Raw genomic sequence first — 21958 nt, 5'->3', positions numbered from 1 at the left:
TCATTTATCAAAAGTGGTGCACATTTAAACTAATTTACAAGTATGTAATATTAATTTAGCCTAATCAGTTGAATACAGGCAGAAAACAATGTAGAGCAAGTCCATGCAAGGTGCTGCCCAAGTAGCAACTAAACTGAGTTTTGAAACCATTTCAGTTGAAACTGTGAAACTTGAATGTTAAGGAAAGTCCTGGAACTACTCTGTTTTGGTGCTTTAACAAGAGCTCAATTATTTGAGCCCTGTACAGMATTTAYSTTAATGCWGCTTTTTCAAGGAAAAACCATAACCTCAATACAAAGGATGAAAATAATTTTAAGARCTTGAAATAACTATGTAATTTCACATTATAAGGATACATAGATAATCAACAGACTTCTTACTTAAATTTATTTGAGGTATTATGTAGAAAATTTTTTTAAATTATTTTTGTGTGCTAATAGAACACTGAAGAGAAAAAATGTTTATTATAGTGCTTTCAAATAGAGATAAAAAAGCTCATCTATAATTGCACTAATCTAGGGCCATGATATGTCTGGCCTAGATTTGTCAAACAAAGGTATTGTTAACACAGAGTAAGCAGGAATAATTCTACTTACTCAGTGTGTGCTGGACTTAAGGCTTTATTTAGAACATACCTGAAAGATATGTACACATGAAATACTTCTGGGAATGGTGCAGATTTACATGTGCATCAGGACCTATCTGCCTCTAAGAAAAGGACCCTGAACAAAAATTCTCAAACTAAATACAGGCCATCCTTTCAAAATGCTGTTTGATTTTTACCTTARAAAAGAGTGAAGGACAGAAAAAAGAGGAAAAAAATTCCTCCTGAAACCAGAAAGGGAAGCTTCTTAATCAAGTAAAACACAATTATATCATAGGCTTTGCCTTAATTAATACCATGCATCATCATCATAAGACAGCCTAATTTAGTTTTTTTTTTATAATACCAAACTTGCTGGTCATTTTTTTGCATTAATTTCTTTATATGTGGATATCTTTAAATTCCTGAAATTATAATACAGTATATGAACTTGTRCTACTATCAAACACTTACATTTTATTTTTATATACATACTTCRGAATATTAACTACAGTTTTTAAAATAAGCTTCTGAAAACAAGCTGTTACTCGGGATGTTGCATTTTCTTAAATGCATTCTAGCTTCCAGGGTTTATTAAGAAAGTCACTCAGAAAAGAAAATTTGCTTCGTATTAAATAAATMATTTGTTCCTATTTTATTTGATTTGGAAATGTTATTTCTGTTAAACAGAAAGACAGATAATTTCTCCTTTTAATAATTAGCATCACATTCAGCCTGTTTAAATAGTTTTTATAGAAAGTATACTTAACATAAGAAACCCAAAATAGCAGTATTGACAGACTAAGAGCAATTATTTTACAAAAGAAAAATTTATTCTATGTAAAACTGAATCACCTTGTTTTTCATGGAAAGCTGTAATGAAAAAAAAAAAATCATGTTATCTTAATTACATTGAGATTTAATATTTGAAATACGTGTGAAAAGAAAATCTTAACTGCCCTAGATAAGTTGATTTAGTTTGCTGCAGAAACAAAATTGTGTGTTATTTGTAGCATCTCCTGTGTTACATTACAAATATCCCTGCATATCACAGATTCTTTTCCTTCAGCAATGCTTTATGCAAAGGCTGTTCTGTTGTAGTCTACTAGTAAACTTTTCTTAGTAGCTAAAAGTGCCCTTAAATAACCAGTCAGACACAGAATATCCTACCAGTTATACAAGTATGACCTAATGTTCTTTGTTAGGTAGTAATACTCTTGAGTATTACTAGACTGGATAATTGAATCCAAATTCCTCAAAATGCATGCATCAAGTCATGGACATTCCCTGCAAATCAGACTCTGAAAATGGCAAGCAAAACGTTTAGGTAGACTGGCATGATGAAAAGACAGAGCTTCCTCCCTGCTTCCTTCTTGAGCATTAAGTCTACTGGCTTTGTTTTTACWAAGAGAAAGATGGAAACAAAGCTGATACTTAAGCTAAAACATGCTAATACCTGAATCTAAAATATGCTAATACTTGCTTTCCAGAACTGGATGTTTCTCGACAATTAGAAACATGAAAAATTAAGACTGTTTTCTTGCCATAACAAACTGCACTAAACTAAACTATCCCACTTGTCTTGTATCCAAAACTTAATTTTCAGTTCCCAGCTCTGGGCCTGAAAGAAGCGTCTGAGAAAGCAGTTCAAAGTCATGAGATGAGACACAAGAGGATTCTTAATTCAGGAAAAAAGACTCCACTAAGGAATAACTTATTCTGACTAGCCTTAAAAAGTGACAAAGTAAATGACACATTATAAAAGGAGTTCCCCACTTCTTTCTTTCACTTTTTCTGCTCTTGCKTAGAGCAAATCTTGTCTTCAACTACACCTATATAACCAGCATTTTCCAAAGTGAAATTATTTTTTAAAATATTTTCATTTTTAGATTTCCCAAGTGCCTTCAAATCCCTTCATAGACGCTTACCAGTCAATCTACACATGGTTATTTGTTACTAAYATCAGTGTATGCAGTGAAGAACAGTGTATAAGAAATCAATCAACACAGAAGTTCAGAAAATTGTATTTAATGTTCTCTCAGAAAACATTAAAGTTAAGAGATTTCTGGAAATTTTTTTGCCAATTCTTGGCAAGCTTAAAAAAGTCAACTTGCTAATAAGCACTAAAGTGAACTTATAGGTATAATCTAAATACGCCATAGCACATATTTCAATGTTATACTGTGATGAACAAGCATCCGAGGGAAGCAACTATAATTCAGTTGCATATAGCAGATGTACAGGAATATGCATATTTTACAAGCATATTAAAGACTGGACACCCCAGTCCTCAAAAGGTAYTGTTTTTTTCTGCATAAATGCAGGGCTGAAGTCTACGTTCCATTACAGATACTGTCAAAACGCAACTGAAGAATGTGTGCCAATCAATTAGTCTAAAATAAAAAAAAATCATAAAAGTAAATTACTTTCTACAACATGTAACTGATTAGAATTCCTGTCAGTTTTTCTTAAACAGAGATAATGCTAAACCATCACCACATGTCTRGGTTCTTCTCTGTTAAATCTAAATAAATAAAATTATGTCTGCCCTCCCTCTCAAGAGCTGTATCCAATGAATTTTTTACAAATGAGAACAGCTACAACTAATGCCTTTCAAGCCTCAGCAAAACTGAATTATTAAATCTGTCTCCCTATATCCTATTACAGCCTACTTATGAATACTTGATTTTATTTTGTATAATTGACAACAGTTGTCAGGAAAGGAAGGTTTTAACGGCAATCAAATTAAGATCAACTGGTATAAGTGTCAGASTGAAGAGCTTGTGTCAAGTGTTGATGAATTGATGGGTCAGTGGGAAACAGAGCACGTGGAACTGCGGTGTCAGAAACAACTTTATATTTTCTGGCAATATTACCAGCCTTCCTGCTTTAAATGAAAAACATTGAAAGAGATGGGTTACTAGAATGTACCCAGCAAAAGAAAAAAAGACTTTGACTTTGCACACCTAACACCAGATCATTTACAAACAACTTAATTTTTAAATAATTTCTATTACTTAAGTGACTATGTGCATGAAAATTTTAAACTGATGACAAGATGAATAGCAGCACCAAGATGACATATTGGAGTGCAGAGTTTCATTTACTACTCTAACAAGAAGCTTTCAATTATGATAGCTTCTAAGGAGGAACAAAACTCCAAGACACCTGAAACATCCCCAACATTTAAGCTACAATGCCATTCCSTAGGATGCACATTTATAGAAGACTGATTAAATTAGTTTAAAAGAATTAATTTCTCTTAAGACCAGTGAAGAGCTGTGTGTACTTGAGATATTTGATCTGAATTAAGAAAATGATGAAGCAATTGATTAATTGGAATTTAAGCCATCAGTCACTGGATCCATCAACAGTTTCATTTACATTCTAAACAATCAGCTGATGGTCTTATAGGATACCATGTATTAATACACAGTCAATATGATACCTCTAAACTCATCACAGTTCCCTATTGACAAGAACTCAGACGTTTTTTAATCCCAGCTTGATCACACTGCATTTTTTTGAATTGCTGTATTGATTTAGTACGCTTTAGGAATTTTTATTTCTATTAAAACATTATGGAATTCTCAGATATAGCAAACAATGTTCCAAGTTTAAAAAAAATCTACATTCATATTCACATTCTCAAATTTTAGCTTACTGATTTTTGAGCTATACAGAAGGATAGTCAAAACYATCAATATTTTCCATTTAATAGGATTTGCTGCACCACTTTGCTCCATTATTGTTCTGATGCATACTAGCAATCTCATTTTGAAGAAACCCAGTGATACARAAAAAAGACACGGTGCATTATTTACACTTTCAGAGTAATGACTAAATCAAAAAGTCTGCCATAGACAATGCTTAGAACACTAAAAAAATTCTCACTATTCAGATAAAATAAGAAGACTGCCAATGAGCTCCATGATTTGAGAATTCTGACAGCACAGCCGAACTCACTGTTCCCATCCACCTCCCTGATGCACTTACATATTTCTAAAAACTAGTAATACAAGAAATACATATACACCTCAAAGAAGAGTGCTTATAGAAGACTTAAGGAGCACTTCCTCTTTTGATGAAAGCAGAGCTCACAAATAGAGGAGGTTGAGAAAAGCATATGCCCAAATATGCCAGAATCCACTGAGATTATGTTTTGCCTCAAAGAYTTCAGCAGCAGCAATAATAATCAACTTGAAGGACATTCCATTAACTAAATTAGGAGGAGAAGGAATAAAAGCCTTGGTATCTCATAAAGCTTAAACACAGAAAAGTACAAGTCAAAGCAGTTCACAAAGCCATCAGGTTACAACAGGCATGTGAAAAACAGGAGGATAAATTTTTAGTTAAAATTTAGCAGGGAAAAGCACATTCTCCTTTACAGTTTGGTAACTGGGAAGAAAGAACAGATCCAGCTACRAAGATTTAACACTAGACTTCATTAAAGCAAAAAGCAGAGGATTTCTAATTTTTTCAATTTCTTTTTACTTGACAGACAGACTGTGTGAAGCTATACAGAAACCTGCAATCAGAATTGTAGCTGAAGAAGTTAAATATTTGAGCTAAATTGCATTTAGCCTTCATATATACCAACAGCAGTGACAGCATAGCAACACAGGCCACAAGACTTGCATGGAAAACCCAGTACTCTCCTCAGCTGGGTATTTCTTACAAGAAAGGTTGCTCCAAGTTAGGTTTTCTACCACTAGAAAGAGAGCTACTAGACTAAGGKAGTTGAAGTCTACACAAGTTTCCATGCCAACTCCAGCCAGACACACACCTCAAGCCCCACATGAATGTCAGAATCAAATTAGCATGTGCAAGCCATCCTTTCCTCATGAATGCATTAAGATAGATTTGAGCACCATTTCTAAAATTTTAGAGAGACAACTCTGAATCGACTGCACGATTGCTCTTCATTAGACCTAATAATTAGAACTTTGCAGGTTATGCACAAATTCCTCTTTCACAATAATGAGKCCCACCAAGGTACTTTCTCCAATCAGTTCAAAGAACCAAGGTAATACCAACAGCTTGCCCAGTGGAGCCTTCAGGTGAAAGAAGAAAATGAAAACACGCCAAATTCAATAATCTAAAAGAAGAAAAATATGGCAGTATCTTAAAAAAAAMCCAAAAAAACCCAAACATAATGCATGGCATCACTATTATGAGCAGATACTTTACAGGCAACATATTATAAACTGCTTCTACACAAAGAATTCTTGAACCTTACTTTTGCAAGAGTAATTTTAATTTTTTATTTTCAAAGCCTTTGACAACATACCAACAAGTCTATCTGTTCTTATATACATATAGTTTTTTGCCTGACTTGTCCTGTCTCTGGGATCTGCTCTCACCTTCAATTTCTCTATGCTGTTTCCCAAACTGGGAGAATTGTTTGGGATTTTGGGATATTCAGATTGCAACACCTGCCAAGTCACCAAATCCCCTTAAATTACTGAGGAAATGCATTATCACTGGCAAATAGGAACAGGCTAATTTATACTTAACACAGTATACAGTCAATTTACAGCTCAATTTTCTCAACTCTTACTCGTATTTCTTTTTAAATACAGAAGGTAAATAAATATTAAAGTGTTTCTTTGTTAATGCTTATTTTACTGCAAATGTAATGAAACGTGGATTGTACTAGTCAGATAAGCATGCACAGAAAATAAAAGAAATAATTAGGGGATGACGTATACTATCATGTCTTCTAAAAATACTTTACTGTATAATTTTACATTTGTAATAGAGAGAGTATAATATTATTATGAGCCTCATGCTGGCTGAGACCACTTCCTTCCACCACATAACATTCATAGTATCTGACTATATCTTAAACAAGTAGCTGATCACATCAAATCACTATTACTCAGTGGCTTAAAGCAAATACCAAAACATTTCAAGCTGGAGTTAAATCAAATGCTAAAAACAGAATAGGAACTGAAGTAGAGAAACAGATTAAAGTAGTTTGGACAGATTGTTGGCAGCTACTTATGCCCTGAAGATAAACTTTTATCTGGCCGTATGTGCAAAACCTAACTCTAGTCATTTATCATTCTCTATAGCAATAGATTTTCAAAGCGTTTAAGTTTCCAGACAGGTAGGTTTCAGAACACTTTTTTTCTAAACATAATAGAAAATTCCAGAATGCGTGACAAATGCAACTCCTTCAGTCTTATTATTCTGTAGTAGCTGGTTTTATGAAGAGATAAAAAGTGACATCAGCTGCACAACTGAATTCCAAACTGACGTTTTCTCCTCCAGTTTGATTTTCAAATATCTGAAGTTCCAGAACAGACTGGGGCCCAGCTAAGTTATTTGTAGAACACTTACTTCTTACTGTTCATAATAAACAGAYAGTACTAGCATCACCTTGATTATATTTTTCCTTGCAGTGAGTTTGCAGTTCCATTTGGCATAAATGGAATAATATTATTCCATAAATGGAATAATAATAATTAGTTTGGCATAACTAATACTTGCTTTTTAAGATCTCCAAAACTAGATCTTTTAAACAAGTAAAATGTATTTGCTGGCATTATGTTCTCTTTTTGTATAGAAATGCTTAAAACCTCATCATTAAAAAAAAACAAAAACTTTTTTTAATTAGTGGACTTTGAGATGACAGACTCTGGAGTATGCCTTTACTGTCTAACTCATGGCTCCTTCCAACAGAAAATCAAATTATATGAATGATTACTTAAGCCTGTACTTGCATTGCAGAGTTTATGACAGTAAAATGGTTAGCATTTAAAATAAAAATCACGTCTGAATTATATTGTTACAGAAATGAATTGCTACAAAACCTCAAAATAAAAATAATTTTCCTGTTTTATTCCCAGATTTTACTTATACCATTGTTGTAAAGTAATTACAAGTAAAGAAACCTGAAAACTCTTCACTACAAATTTTAATGCAAGTGAGATTACTCATTCTGCTACAATTCTGCATAGTATAAACATGTTTGCAACTAGTATTTTATGCCTGAGTAAATATACCGTTTTTTAATAGTTTCATAAGTGGAATTCAAGACACTGATCTATGCAATAGGGGATGTCCAAGGGACCTTGACAGGCTGGAGAAATGGGCTGATGAGCATAGACCAGAACAGTGCAACACCGGCCTGAAAAATACAGGTGTMGCAACTGTGCAACCCACATTAACTTGCAAAGAATTAAAGGTTCTTCACAAAGGATTGTGAGAATTTGTAAATTATTTTCCATTTACCTACTACTTGCATTGCACAGCTGTAGTGGTATACAAACAGACCACACATTTTGAAATGTCCACACCAGTAAATTGTTATGTACTGGATTTAAGGGCAAACACTGAAACATGGTTTATGATAAAAAACCTTTGCATGACAGCATCCTTGACAGCAGTGGAACTGACCAGCCACTCAGAGTTGCTCTCTCAAGAGTATCACGTCTAAGAACAAAAAAACATAACAAAACAAWAACCTCTTTTGTCAATTTGGTAACTGTTGAGAAGTGTACAGCAGCTGAGATACTAAAATTAATTTGTGACCTTATTTTACCAGACTTCAACATTTAGGTTTTTTTTACAAACTTTTACAAGTTTGCCAAATAACAAACATTTTAATGCATTACTCTCTCTCTTGAAAAAAAAATACTAGTTTTCCAGAAGTAAAGGCTACTCTACATGGAATCAAGTGTCTACCAAAAAATTTAACTACATGCAGAAGATGTGCCAGGTTCAAATACTATGGTGAGGAGAGCTACGTCAGATCAGTGAAACGACTTCCTGTTCGTCCTTTGGAAGTTCAGTTTCATCAGAAAAGGCTGAAGAGAAAATCCAGAGTCTGTCATCTCAACCAAAGTCTGCTAATTAAAAAAAGGGTTTTTTTTAAAATGATGAGGTTTTAAGCATTTCTATACAAAAAGAGAACACTATGCCAGCAAATACATTTTACTTGTTTTACTTTTCACACAATCACAAAGACTTATCTGTAATAAAGAGGACCTCAGGAACAAAAAGAAGGGTTTAACTAAGATGAATCAATTCTTACCCCTCCTAAAAGCTACTTTTCTACCAGCACTGTGATTAATCTGTCATAGGCCTMAGTAGTTAGCAGTAGTACAGATTAGAAACAATTCTTTGCAGTCCTAGTGTCCATAGAGCACATCAGAAGCCCTAAAGTTTGCTGCACCTCGGCTATTCCAGSTGCAGACATTAGCATATAGTCTATTTAGCCCAAATTTCATGCACAATGCTATTCTGCCACACCATCTTTCTCCCACTAACTTTTGACTTGTAGCCAATTTCAGCCAAGTAGGGCAGACCAATGATCTCAAAGTTAGGAAGCTCACTGAATTTTTGCGAAACATGAGAGGATGAATGAACAATATGAACAAATGAAAAGYCAAGCTGCTAGCTCCAACAGTCATCTGTTCTAGTACCGAGCAAAAATTGATAGCTAAAATCAACATTTGCTTAGCTCAGAACCCGCCACTGTATATGCCAGCTATTCACCATGGATAATAAGAATCTGAGGTTATAAGAGGCATGTAAATAAAAAGCCTGTCTGGAAAAAAATTAAGCTTCATTTATTCTTCTTTGACACTTAGTAGCCACCCTTTAAAGATTGTGTTCCTCTCAGAATTTCACATTTCAAAGTAAAGAGTTCAAATATTCCAGAAACACCAAATCTTAAAAGCAYATGCACCAGATTTTCAGGAAGGACCAGATTCAGGTCACGTCAGAGTGTGTTAGAATAGCAGAAMCCAGACATGACACCGCGACACAGCCAATGTGGAGTGCAAGGATTGTAGCTCAGAGAAGGAAAGAATGTATCTTTGAAACTTTTCTCGTGTTCTACACACACAGTATCTTTGATACTCCCACAATGAAGTTGTTAACATAGGCTTCAGTTGGCAGTTTCTGGGTCATTTATATAGTTGTATGTTGATCTCTGGAATGTCCTGTCTAGCCTTTGATTTGTGATTGAGACAGTATATAGACAAATGAAATGCAGACAACATGCCAAACAAATTAAAAATGATCCTGAAAGTCTTGTTAAGGGCCACCTAAGATCTAGTTTAATTTCAGCAAGGGAGCTTCATGTTGGTATAACAGAGATTTTGCCTATACTTGCACGACCGCTTTACATTAAGGTAATGAGTTGTTTTTGGCATGCTCCCCACTAATATAGAAAATTAAAATAACCTTTGAAACATCTTTCGCAGCCAGCTCAGCATGAACATTTCCTTTCATTTGGTGGAAGGCTGATAAATGGGACAAATCATCCAAATTGTTTGACACTTSCGCCATATATAATGACTAAAACCAAAATTCTGCCATAACAAATTCCTTCCTACCTTTTCAAATATATAAAACTCCAGTATATTATTCCATAAGTTTTTCATGCCTAATTTTTWAAAAATTATTTTTATTTATTTTGGAAGTCAATGAAAATCTTTTGGAAACCTCTGTTATATGAGGACAGCAGCAAAGAATTCACATTTGAGGAGAGATTTCCACCTGCTCCATCCCCATGGGAAGTAATTCTAACTCAAAATATGAATAGCCATCTACCCGCCTCCATTCACGAAAGAGAGGAATACCAATGTTACAGACTCTCACATGAATGAATACAAAAGAAAGAACCACCTATATGAGCCTTTAGACTTTAATTTCTGTAAAAGTCTGATTAAAAAATAGGAATCTTAGAAATTAGATGCAGACACACAATTAACATCAAGTTAGATCTTTGAAGAGATCATTCTAGCTAAAAGACAATGCAATTGATAAAGAAATGGAAAAATACACCTGATAAGAAATTAGTTTTCTTAAAGTAAGCTGGATACCCCAAAATGCAGCTTCTGTTACAGTTAAAAGCACCCTAGAAAACAATTTTTTTAGTGCATTAGTGAAAAACTGATTTTTAAAAGTGCATTCAGGGGTGAGTTTTAGGTTGAACTTTGTAAAACACCCATTTATAACTCAAATTGCTTCTTTTTGGAGTGAAGATAAAGGATATTGCAGTGCTGCAGACTACATTAATATGGAATGTAAATATTGAAGCTGGAAAATAGTACTTTACCCYGAAAGAAGCTTACTGGGAGGATTGGATTTAAAGATTTGTTCAAACTCTCCATATTTTTCTTTATAGATTTATAGTAAGAAGCTATAGTTAAACTGCTTTATTGCACAGAAGATAAAATTAAATATAGAACATAAAACCATGCAAAAACTGTTTCACRAAGTACTTAAAAGTGTCAACTATAAATTAAAGCATAAATCAGTCAAAACTGCAACATCAGGAAGAAACAATTACAGATGYAAGTGTTCACTCTTTAGTCAAAAAACAATTACTACCATATGCTTGAAGTTTACGAAATTATTTTAGTGTGGTTTTGTTTTCTTGTTTTGTTTTTAAAGAAGTGTAACATCAATCAAACTAGTTAACCTGTTTCTTGTTTATAGAAAATTAGGCTTTTTAATAAATTGTGGTACTGAGAGAGAATAAAAACCCCCGTAGCCTGAACAAGAGAGTGGTTAACAAAGATGGAGCTTATATAAGACCACAAGGAAAGTTTGTCAGTCCAGGCCGGTTATAGATGATCACTACATCTAATCAGCATTAGCAAGACTCAGTAACTTASAGTAATTTCTTCTTTTAGCAAATATATAGCTCTACTAGAGTTCTGCAGGCTATCAGAAATTATTTTTGTCTTCTCTTTCAAATGGTCTCTACAAATTTAGACTTTTATCTGAAATATATGATAGAACTCCAGTGCCACAGTGAAATACTATGTGCCACTAATACAGGGCTTATCAATATCATAGCTATTAGCTTTGTGAAATTTAGTGCTGTCTGACAAACACCAGACAGTTCTTCAGGATCTGAAGAGAAATGGTAATATAAAGGAGGAAAACTCATTTGAGTTATACGCGGGGGCATCCAGCAGTGATTTTCTAAACTTTACGAAACAGCTATAATTTATAGRGTTCCTATAAAGGAGATATTTGTTTCTCAAAGATTAAGAGTACTCCTGTATCACCATGTGAAAAGAAAGAGAACTAACAAGAAGTACTTTTCTTTCTCTCACTCAAGAAAATTCCTGTTTTGTTTTTTTTTTGACTGACCAAAAAGGCAGTATTATTCTGAGTAAAAAACCACAAAATGTTAGTTCAGGGTTTTAGATCATTGCAATATATTTTTCCAAAAATAATTATTTAAATAACAATTAGCAGGTTCAGATTTTAGGGCTTTTCAATTTAACAAGTGAAATACAACCAGGTGACACTTAAATGTACGTTGCAAGACAATAATTAGTTGTGAGTAATCTAAAATACTGTGAAATCATACTAATTAAGTACAGTCTCTTAAAKATATTTGCTAAATATTTTAGTATTTTTAACATTTAAAACCTTTGTTAAAGCAGTTCATAAAAATAATCCATGTAGAGAAACATATTTATAGATACGTTCACAGAAAAATTACTCCTGATTTACAGACCAAGCACACGGTGCTTGTCAGGTATGGACTCTCTCCCATTAATCTGACAGAGGTAGAGCTCCGTCAATCTATTTAACCATTTCAAATTGGCCACAATGCACAATCTAAAATTTTACCACAAACACCAACTTATGTAACCAACGTGAACTTTCAAAACATACCAGTTTTTTCTGAGGTTCTAAGAAACACCATGTCAGATGGGATTCGTTGATTCTGAGAGGACAAGAAAAAGAAAAAGGTTTAGTTTTTTTTAAGCACCAAAAAAATGAATTCCAATCAAAAGTCCAGTAAGATCTATCACTGAAAGGTCACACTTGGATTGAAACCCAATTAAAACAGGATTTCTCACAGTACTCTACATTCAGCATTTGCAATTCAGAAATCAATATTTTCGAAAAATTATACAATAAGCAAACAACAACTAATCCTTTCAGATGTTCTTTATAAGTAACTCATAAATATCTGAAGAACAGATTAACATTTTCTTGACTGAAAACAGTACTTCAAGAATATAAATACCTAATTGAAATATCTTAAAACATAATTTCACTGAACAGAACTCTGACATTCAGATAGCATACATAATAGAAAAAAGAAAGATTAAATTTGAAGTATCTGTCTTGGAACTCAAGTTACAAACATTATGCATACCAAGCATTCTCTTCTCTTCCAACACACACAAATACACAGAGGGGAAATAGCAAATTAGGGAACAGCATTTTCTTTTTCCACATATGTAAAATGAACAGAATTTCTTCCTCACTATCTAAGACATAGAACCATGTGCAGTCAGATATATCTGCGCACCTGTTCTGCTATTACCCTTTCCAGCACAGAACTGCTTATATCAAATCAAGTTTTCAATTATTTGTTCATCACAGAAAGGCTAATACAAGCTTTCACAGGTTAAACAAAATGAAGAGTATCACCTTTCCACACACATGCTATCTGCTACATGACTATCCAAATCCTTAGCTCTCCACTTGTTTCTAAGGCATCTACCAGCAACAATTACCCATTGCCAAAATACGGTTTAAGAAAGAAAAAACAGAGAAAGCAAAAATAACCAACATATCAAATCTGAAAGAGACACAGGACTGGAAAGGAAAAAAGTAAAGTTTTCAATTAATCCAAAGAAACATTCTCAAGATCATCATGGAGCCATGACAGCGCCATTTGGAATAGTATGATCTGAAGAGATATGCCAGAGTCAACTGCCACACYATTTGTTACATGGGCTCAGCTTCCAAAATAAAATTATATAAACTCTCTAAATCTCTGGGAGACGGGTACTTCTTTACCACTCTTTGTAACATACTCGCAGAGACACCAATTCAGAAATGGTATTGGAAGCAACTGCAGCTGTATTCTCTATGGGAAGTTCAGTAAAGAGGGACCATAAAGGTCTACAGAGAGGGCTTCCACCATAAGCAAAGATGCAGCTTGGAAAATAAGGAAGTTGGGAAACACCAGAAAATAGATGCATGTTTCAGTTTACCTAAAAATTCTACATAGGTATCAAAAAACCCTCTGCATAACTTAAAATTATACATTTTCATGCATTAATATTTCCTGATTTGCACAATTCTCTTTGTGCTTTTATAAATAAAATTCACTTACATGTATGCCAATAGTATTCACCTTGAAGAGGCTGCTCATCTGTAAGTAGTACAGCATTTTTTTTTGAATCTTGCCTTATAAAAGCTAATACCTAAGGATGTAGTGAAATTTGTTATCCACAATGAGCCTAGATTTAACTGGAAAAACCTCACTCAAATTTGCAAAAAAAATGCAGCAAAAAGACTAACCTTAAACTATATTATTATCCACTTACTGGAAAGAAAAAAGAGAAAAATGAAAATGCAACTTCAAAATTAAATAATTCTGTCCTTAAATGACAATAACAATTAAACAGATATCCAGTCTTAATACCGATTAGCTATACATTTTTGCAGCTTCCCAGCCAGCTCTGACATAAATCAATTACACAAGTTTCAGGTTACTGACTTCATGCCCACAAACTTCCAGTTACTTGTAAACAAGCCAAAATACTTGACCAACATTCAAAAATTTTGCAAAAATAACAGTTAAATTATCTAAGACTGAATTAAATAGAAGTTCTAATAATACAAAGGAGGTATCTACAAGTCACTACCAACTGCCACGGAGGAAACTGTTCATGGTCAGTAAATGAAACATTTACCTGGCATGGATTCAGAGATCCAAGATTCAGATACTATATGCCTGACAAAACTGGGCAGAATCATAGATTATCTGAAGTTGGAAGGACTCGTAAGGATCATAGAGGCCAACTTCCTGCTGCTTTGAGGGATACTTAAGACTAAACCATTTAACCAAGAGCAACATCCAGACAGTCCTTGAACTAAAACTCAATGGTTTGGGGTCATGACCACTTCTCTGGGAATCCCATTCCAGCAACCAACCAGCCTCTTAGTGATGAGCCTTTTCCCAGGACTTCCCTGACACAGCTTCATTCACAGAATCTCAGAATGGTTTGGGTTGGAAGGGGACTTAAAGATCATCTTCTGCYATGGACAGCAACACTAGACCAAGTTGTTCAAAGCTCCATCCAGCCTGACGTTGAACACTTCTAGGGACATGGAATTCACAGCTTCTCTGGGCAATCTGTTCCAGTGTCTCATCACCCTCACTGTGAAGAATTTCTGGCTACCAACTAATCTATATCTACCCCTTTTCAATTTATCGCTGTAACTCCTTTTACTGCATGTAAACATGCATGTCACTGCATGCCCTTGTGATCCCATTTCCTCATGTCCTGTTGCTGATCACCAGACACAGATCAGAAACTCCTCCCCCTCTGCCCCCCATAAGAAAGTTATAGACTGTGATCAAATTAGTCATGGGAATATTTTCTCATTTTAATACAAAAAAGGCATCTTGGTTTTGCCTTCTTGTGTGTTCTCTCTTGCCCATTTTTCTTTCCTGTAAAATAATGCAGGGTTTTCAGCATAAATATATCTGAATGTATCCTACCACATAGGGAAGGCTAGGGACTGCTTACACTGCAGAGCCAAGATAGCCTTGCAGGTACACACCTAGTCACTATAAAAGAGTGACTACAAAGAAACAGATGGCAAGTATGCTAAAAAATCATTAACATCTCATTATGGAGAAAATTAAATTCTGTTGTATATTGTCACAGTCAAACAGCAGCAGTATGTCAATCATGTTAGCCCTCTCATGTCATATTTATCAAAGTAGAACAAGTTAAAATGACAACACACACAACTTCAAGCATTCAGAAACTCATGAAAAAAAGACATAATCTCAATCATCATGAACATGATGCCAGAAATGTTTATTGATATATACTGAAACTTGAATATATAAGCTCTGTTTCGGCAGAAGCTGTATGGTCAAAACAAGGCAAGTACTTCCCCAGATCCAATCCCATGAGTAACTCTGCCATCCAGGAATACCAGCCAGTCTGGTAAACAAGAAAACCCATAAAGACATCTATAYTTCCCTGCAACACAGGCTACGATATGCACTTTAAAAATACTGCTTATAATAGCTTTCAAATTACTTTTGTATTTTTCTCATGTTATTGTCATGAAATTGTTATTTACATAAACTTTTCCCATTCCCCAGCCAGTCTTCCAATTAMCCTCAAATGCCCATACCTACAGACCCTTGAAAGTTTGCATTTAGTGTCCTTTCTTCTCCATTCATGCAATGAACAATGTACTTTTCTCATTAAATAAAATACCCCTGCTTGCTTCTGAATTATAAATAGAAGAGGCACTTTCCAGTGACTCRTCTTCTGGGATCTGCATGCTGGGCAATACTGTATGTTAACATTAACTGCAATCCTTGAAAATACTGGACTAATTTCACTTTACACCTATGATTAAGAAAAATACTGTGTATATTTAGAGCCCCAAGAAAAACTCTCAGTGTTGTAAGACAAAGCATAACTGTTCTCATGCTTTAAATCACTATAATGTAATGTTATTGTTAAATGTTGTTCCATAAATGTGCASCTATTATTAACTAAATGTGTTATAAAGTTTTATGCCCTCTTCACATCTCCAAAATGTATTCCAAACAGTCAATAAGGTACAGCGTCTAAATATCTGAACTCAACAACTCATCCCTTCAAACATTTTATTTAGGAACACTAGGCGCATCTGTGCTTCCACTGGAAACTAAAAATGTATTTCAACACAAGCCATGAAGAACAACTACAAGTAGCWTGGCTGTACAAGACAGGGGACCATTTTTTGGCTAACAGATATAAATGTCTTTTAGCTTTCAAAATTTGGCAGTATTTTCATCTGTTCAGGCTTCTTCCTGCCTAGTAATAGTGCAATACGAAATTTTCAGTTGAAACAACAGATGTATTACTTGAAACTAAACTATTTCAAGCACATGGCAGTTACTTAGGAAATACTTTGAAATTAATTAGGACTATTATAAAAAAAAGACAATCACGGGATATTCAAAGTTTAAATCTAGAAAAGCCTTTCACTAAGTTGTTAGTATTTGTGATGCAGTCACTAGTTAACATATGGATCTTCAGCTCAAGCGAGTCATTAATTTCACTGCAGAAATGCTGTTGATGCATCCACCAGTCAAATACAATATTAACTTGTTCCTCTGCCATTAGAGTTAGCAATTGAACATTTCACTCCTGACTGGTTCTTTGGCTTAAGAGTCATACTCTGAAATTGAAAACTGCTTGCTCCAACAAAATACACTTCTCAACAGAACCAGAAAACATTTAATTTCATTAGTCTGAAGGCACCCCCAGCTAGGTCAAAAGGAAAAAAAGCAACTCTGCTGGGYCAGTAGGGAGCTTGAAGCTGAAATACAAAATTCAAATCATTATATGCATCTTACTGAGATACCTGAACAAAATCTTCATCAAAAAGCACACTACTCATTAATTGCTTACATCCTTAAACGTTACTTTTTTTTCATTAAAAACTTCAGGTACTCACAACATAAGAGCTCTAAGCTACTGCAAATAATGCTAAAATAGATGATAATGACCAACCTGATAAATGACAGACTGATCCTCAAAGTAACTCCAGTTTTACCAAATTATAGTATAATTCAACAGACAGATGAATCTCAGTGAATTTCAATGAAGGCCTAAGACCTAAGTCGCCACCAGAGTTTTCCYTTACACTCTATAATATTTAATTCCTGGTTTACAGTTCAAGAAGGCTCAAAAAAGTTCCCTAATAAAAATCAAAGCAAATATCTCAGTCTCCTAGTAGYTCTGGAATAGGCAGAAGCAAGCACCTGCAAGGCAATTCCACCAGCACTCTAAGGTAACAAGGCATAAGGCAAAACAGATGTAAAGGCCAAACATCCCAGTGCCTATCTTGTGCATCCTAGTACATGCTGCTCAGACAGACCCAAAAAGTTACAAGGCACACAGAGTAGACAAAAAAAGAACAGGAAAATGTGGAAGAAATGGTGCAAATTATGTGAAAATATATATTTTAAGTTGAGAGCAGCAAGCCAAATGAGACTTGGGTGTATTGGGTGTATTGTTTTCTACTTTGAACTACAAAAYAGAAAGAAAGGAAGGAAGGGAACAGAAGTTTTCCAAAACACATAGAAGCACATACAAGCTTCAACGTGAGATGCCTCTTTCAGCATCTCATCTCTCTCTGATACAAAATGTGACAGGATTTACTTGCAGACAACCAGAAAATTAGTCACCTTTCCAGAATTAATTTAAGCAAAAATAGTTACCCAAATAGACAACAAATTTAAGTTGACTTCTAAGGTCACAATGATTTCTTAGTAGCCCAGAAAGGCAACTTAAATAAGCAACAATCTTTAATATAGTGTTAATATAGGGCAAAGAATTCACAGCTCTCACTCACCATTAGCAAACAAATTGGAAGGCTTTTTCTCCATTTAAAAATAGATAAACGTTCTTATTATTTAAATATATATAAAGTTAGATACATATTATATTTGAATAATACAAATATATAAATATATATATATATATATATACACACACACATAAATAAAGCTTATCCTTGACGGTTTCAGACAGAAAAACATTGTTCAACCATCAGAAAGAAGGTATCAGTAAGGAGATAGCTTAAAACATTCAGCACAGCATGTCAGGGAATTAATTCAGTAACTGTATTCCCTTCACAAGATTGATTTACGCATATAACTATTCATAAAATATAAACATATACATTCAATTAACATACAATTAAGTCTAAAATAGACTTCCTTGAAGATTCTCAAATAGGACTTGAAATAAAACACTAGCTGATTAGGACTTCACAGATAAGTACCTTGATACACTTTTCTTCAGAAGATAATTAGCATGTTAATAATCTTTAGTCTCTAAAATATATTTTAAAAGTATCAACCTTTTCCACTATGATGAGGTCTCCAACTTGTATGTCTGAACTCTTAACTTGCACTTTACCTTAAAAAAAAAGAAGAAATGTAATCAACTTAAGCAGACATTAATAAAGAATAACAAGAATAGAAATCCCAGAATACAGGTGTTATTTACAGATGCGATTGCTTAGTGAAAATGTTACAATTTATACAAAACAGATCTCTAATGAACACATTGCTAAATAYATTTCATCTCTTTGAATAAATAATTCAAGGATTAAAAAATTCCTGTTTTTTTTAAACCAGTTAGCTATTGTAGAAGTATCAGAGGAAAAAATATATATGGGATATGCTCAAGTCTGATCTACAGTATCACTAATAAAGTTGCAAAATCGGAAACAATAAACTTTCTCATCTACTAGACARCAGTTCTGTGTCTGACAAGTCAAGAATTGTTAGTTTATAGCCATGAAGCATCCTCAYACTCATGAGTTGATATTCACAGCCCAGTTACTATCAAGCAACTTTGTCTGATCACTCAAGTTCCTGATATAATCGGCACAGTCTGACACTGTTGGCAATTATAGCAGAAAAGAGGTAAATCTCTCTGAAGTTAAAASAAATGCCTAAAGATTTAATTCTAGAAAACTAAAATATCAAAAGCTTTTGATATTTTCATCCTCTACAGCTCCCATTCAGTAACAACTCACTCAAAAATATACACAGCACATTTTCCAATTTAATTTCCATACATTCTATAGTGTATTAATATTTGTAAGACTGTTAAGATTTAACATTCTTATTTGATGGATGAAAAACTGAGACAGAGAGGTTAAGCTACTGCCCAAATTATGCTGTTGTTGATCTCATTAGAATTCCGTTCTAATCCCAGGTCCCGGCTACAACTCTAGAAAAACGTTGCTTTCCTGTGTTAAAAACAGCCAAAACCCAAAAAAAAACCCTGAGTATATAAACACACACACACATTTAAGTAGTCTGTTGAACTGAAACACATCYCCCAAAAACATGATCTTTCCTCAACAGAAATGAGATAATGATTCCAAGAAGCAGGTATCTGGTCAGCAGGTATAAAATGGCAAGTATATCAAAACATGGTAAGGTGGTAGAGTTCTAAATGACAGGTGGAATGTATAAGAACAGAAGACACACAAAAGCACAGAATGAACAGCAAACACATTGAGTTTAAATAAAAACACTRAGTACCAGATTTGCCAATGGACAGTCATATCTCAGTTATATAAAGTATAGCAAAAAAACTAGGGTAGGATGTAAATCCATGAGACTTTCTTAAAACTCTCAATAAAGAGAGTTCAAAATTCTTTATATTTACATTTAGTAAAGGTAGTAATATTCACATTATGAGTAATTATTTTGAGTACTTGCTCTTTAAAATTTCATGCAACAGTAATAGCTGCTTTATTTCTAATTCAGTCAATAATAGATGTATTCCTATGATATACAGCTAATATTTAATACATTTTCCATTACAATAGCACTTCTAAAATGCACAGTGTCAAGAAAATCATAATTCTTGTTTGGCCTATGTGCAAAGTTACTTCTGAAAGCCAGACTTTGCTACTTATAATGACCTTTCACACTAGTTCCATTTCTCAGTTGCCAGMATCACCTTCCCTCCTCTGATGTCAAATATGACAAACTTGATCTTCAATAGATAAATTTGTGAGGGTAGAGGAAGTAGCAGAAGACTGTAGAAGTATAAAATGCTGTTTCAAGAATGTCAGCAATTCTCTACCAGAATTTTGAGACCCTTAAATTAAAAGGGTCTTAATTTGAGACCCTTAAATTAAAAGGAAATTAAATTAGTGTCAATGTATCAAAAGCTTTTTTTTTKTTTAATTTAAAGYAACTAATACTAAAGCTCAACCACTACAAGAACAGTCTGATATGAAATCAACATATTTCAACAGCTTACCTGCTTAAAAATTCCCAAGTTTTGACTAGAAGTTAATACTATRTACCAGAAGAAACATTGTAATGTTACTTTGCTTTCTAAGTCTGTTGGCTTTACCAAAATGATAGCATTTCCTGTATTGTTTTCCATTCTTCTGCTAACAATTTKCACCAGTCAATCACCTGATTATAGCAGTAACAGCCACAAAAGTTCTTGTATGAGCTATGTCAGGTCTCAGATCTGCACCACCTACACAGTCATGTATGAGTAAAACTATAAAACTGGCAATTTTATCAGCTTAAAGAATCAGATTTTCCACAGTCGGGCCCTAGGTGCACCTACAGTAAAGATCAAAAGACACTAAGCCTGAGAGGGCAAGAGAAGGTAGAATGTTCATGTGCCACACGATGTAGGGCAGACATAAAGCAAAGACTTCTGGTGCCAAGTACACCAACAGGAACCTGCACTGCACCTTTGTACTTAATCTAGCAACCCCAGGAATTTCACATAATGAATTTTAAAATTTCTTTATCAGACTATTTTCTAGGTGGTTTAGTATAACAGAATATTCCTTCTTTAGACACTAACATGTCTTGTTATCATGTACATCCTYACACATAAGGAAAAGGCCTGTGAGACACAGGACAATTCGACAATGAATTTGGATGGCAGGATATACTACATTGAAAATTAAACAGTAAAATGTGGCAGTAATTAAAAAAGTGGCTTAAAATTCTGAAAAGTCAACACATAACACTTTCTTTTAGGCTAGCAAAAATGAGACACATTAGATACCATTTCAGAGAACATTAAAATAATGCAATACTACATCTTAGGGAAGAGGCATTCAGAAGAAAAAGACACYGAATGTTATTCACTGCATAAATTATTTTTGCAAACTATTTTTTCTCTAAAAACATCTCCATAGCAAAACACACTTCACCATCTGTGTAATTACCAATAAAAAGTCCAAAGCTGTCAGAAGTGGCTGCGCATCCAGACTTTATAGTCCACCAAGGCGCAAGGCTTTCGCCTAAAGCAAGGTATAAAATTACACAGAACTGGAACACTGAAATGTGTCTGTAGTAAGTCATTATAGTCCCAAGATAAAGCCAGTTTAAATGAACTGCAATGATTTGGAAAACTAATAAATATCTCATATGTGCTAACAAGTACTTCACACAAAAAAATTAGGAAACGAAGTAAACAAAATGTCGGCATAAAGTAGGCTTCTTCTTATAAAGAASTGTCTCCACCACCTGAATGGCACCCTTGAAAGAACAGACACTTCTGAAAACAGTATTTTCAAATTCTTTTTAAGTTGTTATTGCATCTTACCCATGGTGCCTTGAATAMGGTCTTGAAGTACTGCTTGTGGAGTTAGCAACAGTGCTTGTCTCTAACCCATAAATACAACACTCTTAATTGACGGCAGTATAGACCATATGAAAGTTTTCCCTGGTATCTAACAGCCCAAATTGTCAGCCTAATTAGAGTACAAATAACATAACGCAGAATTGGAGGAAGAGAGAGCAAGCAGGCAATGGGGGAAAGTTTAAAGCTACAGCAAGTCCAAGGT

At 34.2% G+C, this 21958-nt stretch overlaps 1 protein-coding gene across 3 annotated transcripts in view; it reads right to left on the bottom strand.

Moving 5' to 3' along the window:
- The window catches only part of ATP9B (ATPase phospholipid transporting 9B (putative)), a 153339-nt gene that overhangs the window by 92294 nt on the left and 39087 nt on the right, over positions 1 to 21958 (bottom strand). For 2 of the 3 annotated variants that reach the window (XM_057377886.1, XM_057377887.1), the window contains exons 6-7: positions 18473 to 18531; positions 12239 to 12290 (exon numbers count right to left, since the gene is read on the bottom strand). The exons of the other annotated variant lie outside the window; for it this stretch is intronic. In XM_057377886.1, the coding sequence (XP_057233869.1) occupies positions 12239 to 12290; positions 18473 to 18531 (111 nt within the window). The remainder of the gene's footprint in view (positions 1 to 12238; positions 12291 to 18472; positions 18532 to 21958) is intronic. 3 annotated transcript variants of the gene reach the window in all.

Source organism: Malurus melanocephalus, unplaced genomic scaffold, assembly GCF_030028575.1.
Source record: "Malurus melanocephalus ecotype Western Australia unplaced genomic scaffold, MMel_1.1 scaffold_329, whole genome shotgun sequence".
NCBI classification, from domain to species: Eukaryota; Metazoa; Chordata; class Aves; order Passeriformes; family Maluridae; genus Malurus; species Malurus melanocephalus.
The sequence above is the reverse complement of the archived record's forward strand: the minus strand, read 5'-3'. Positions and strand labels throughout refer to the sequence as shown.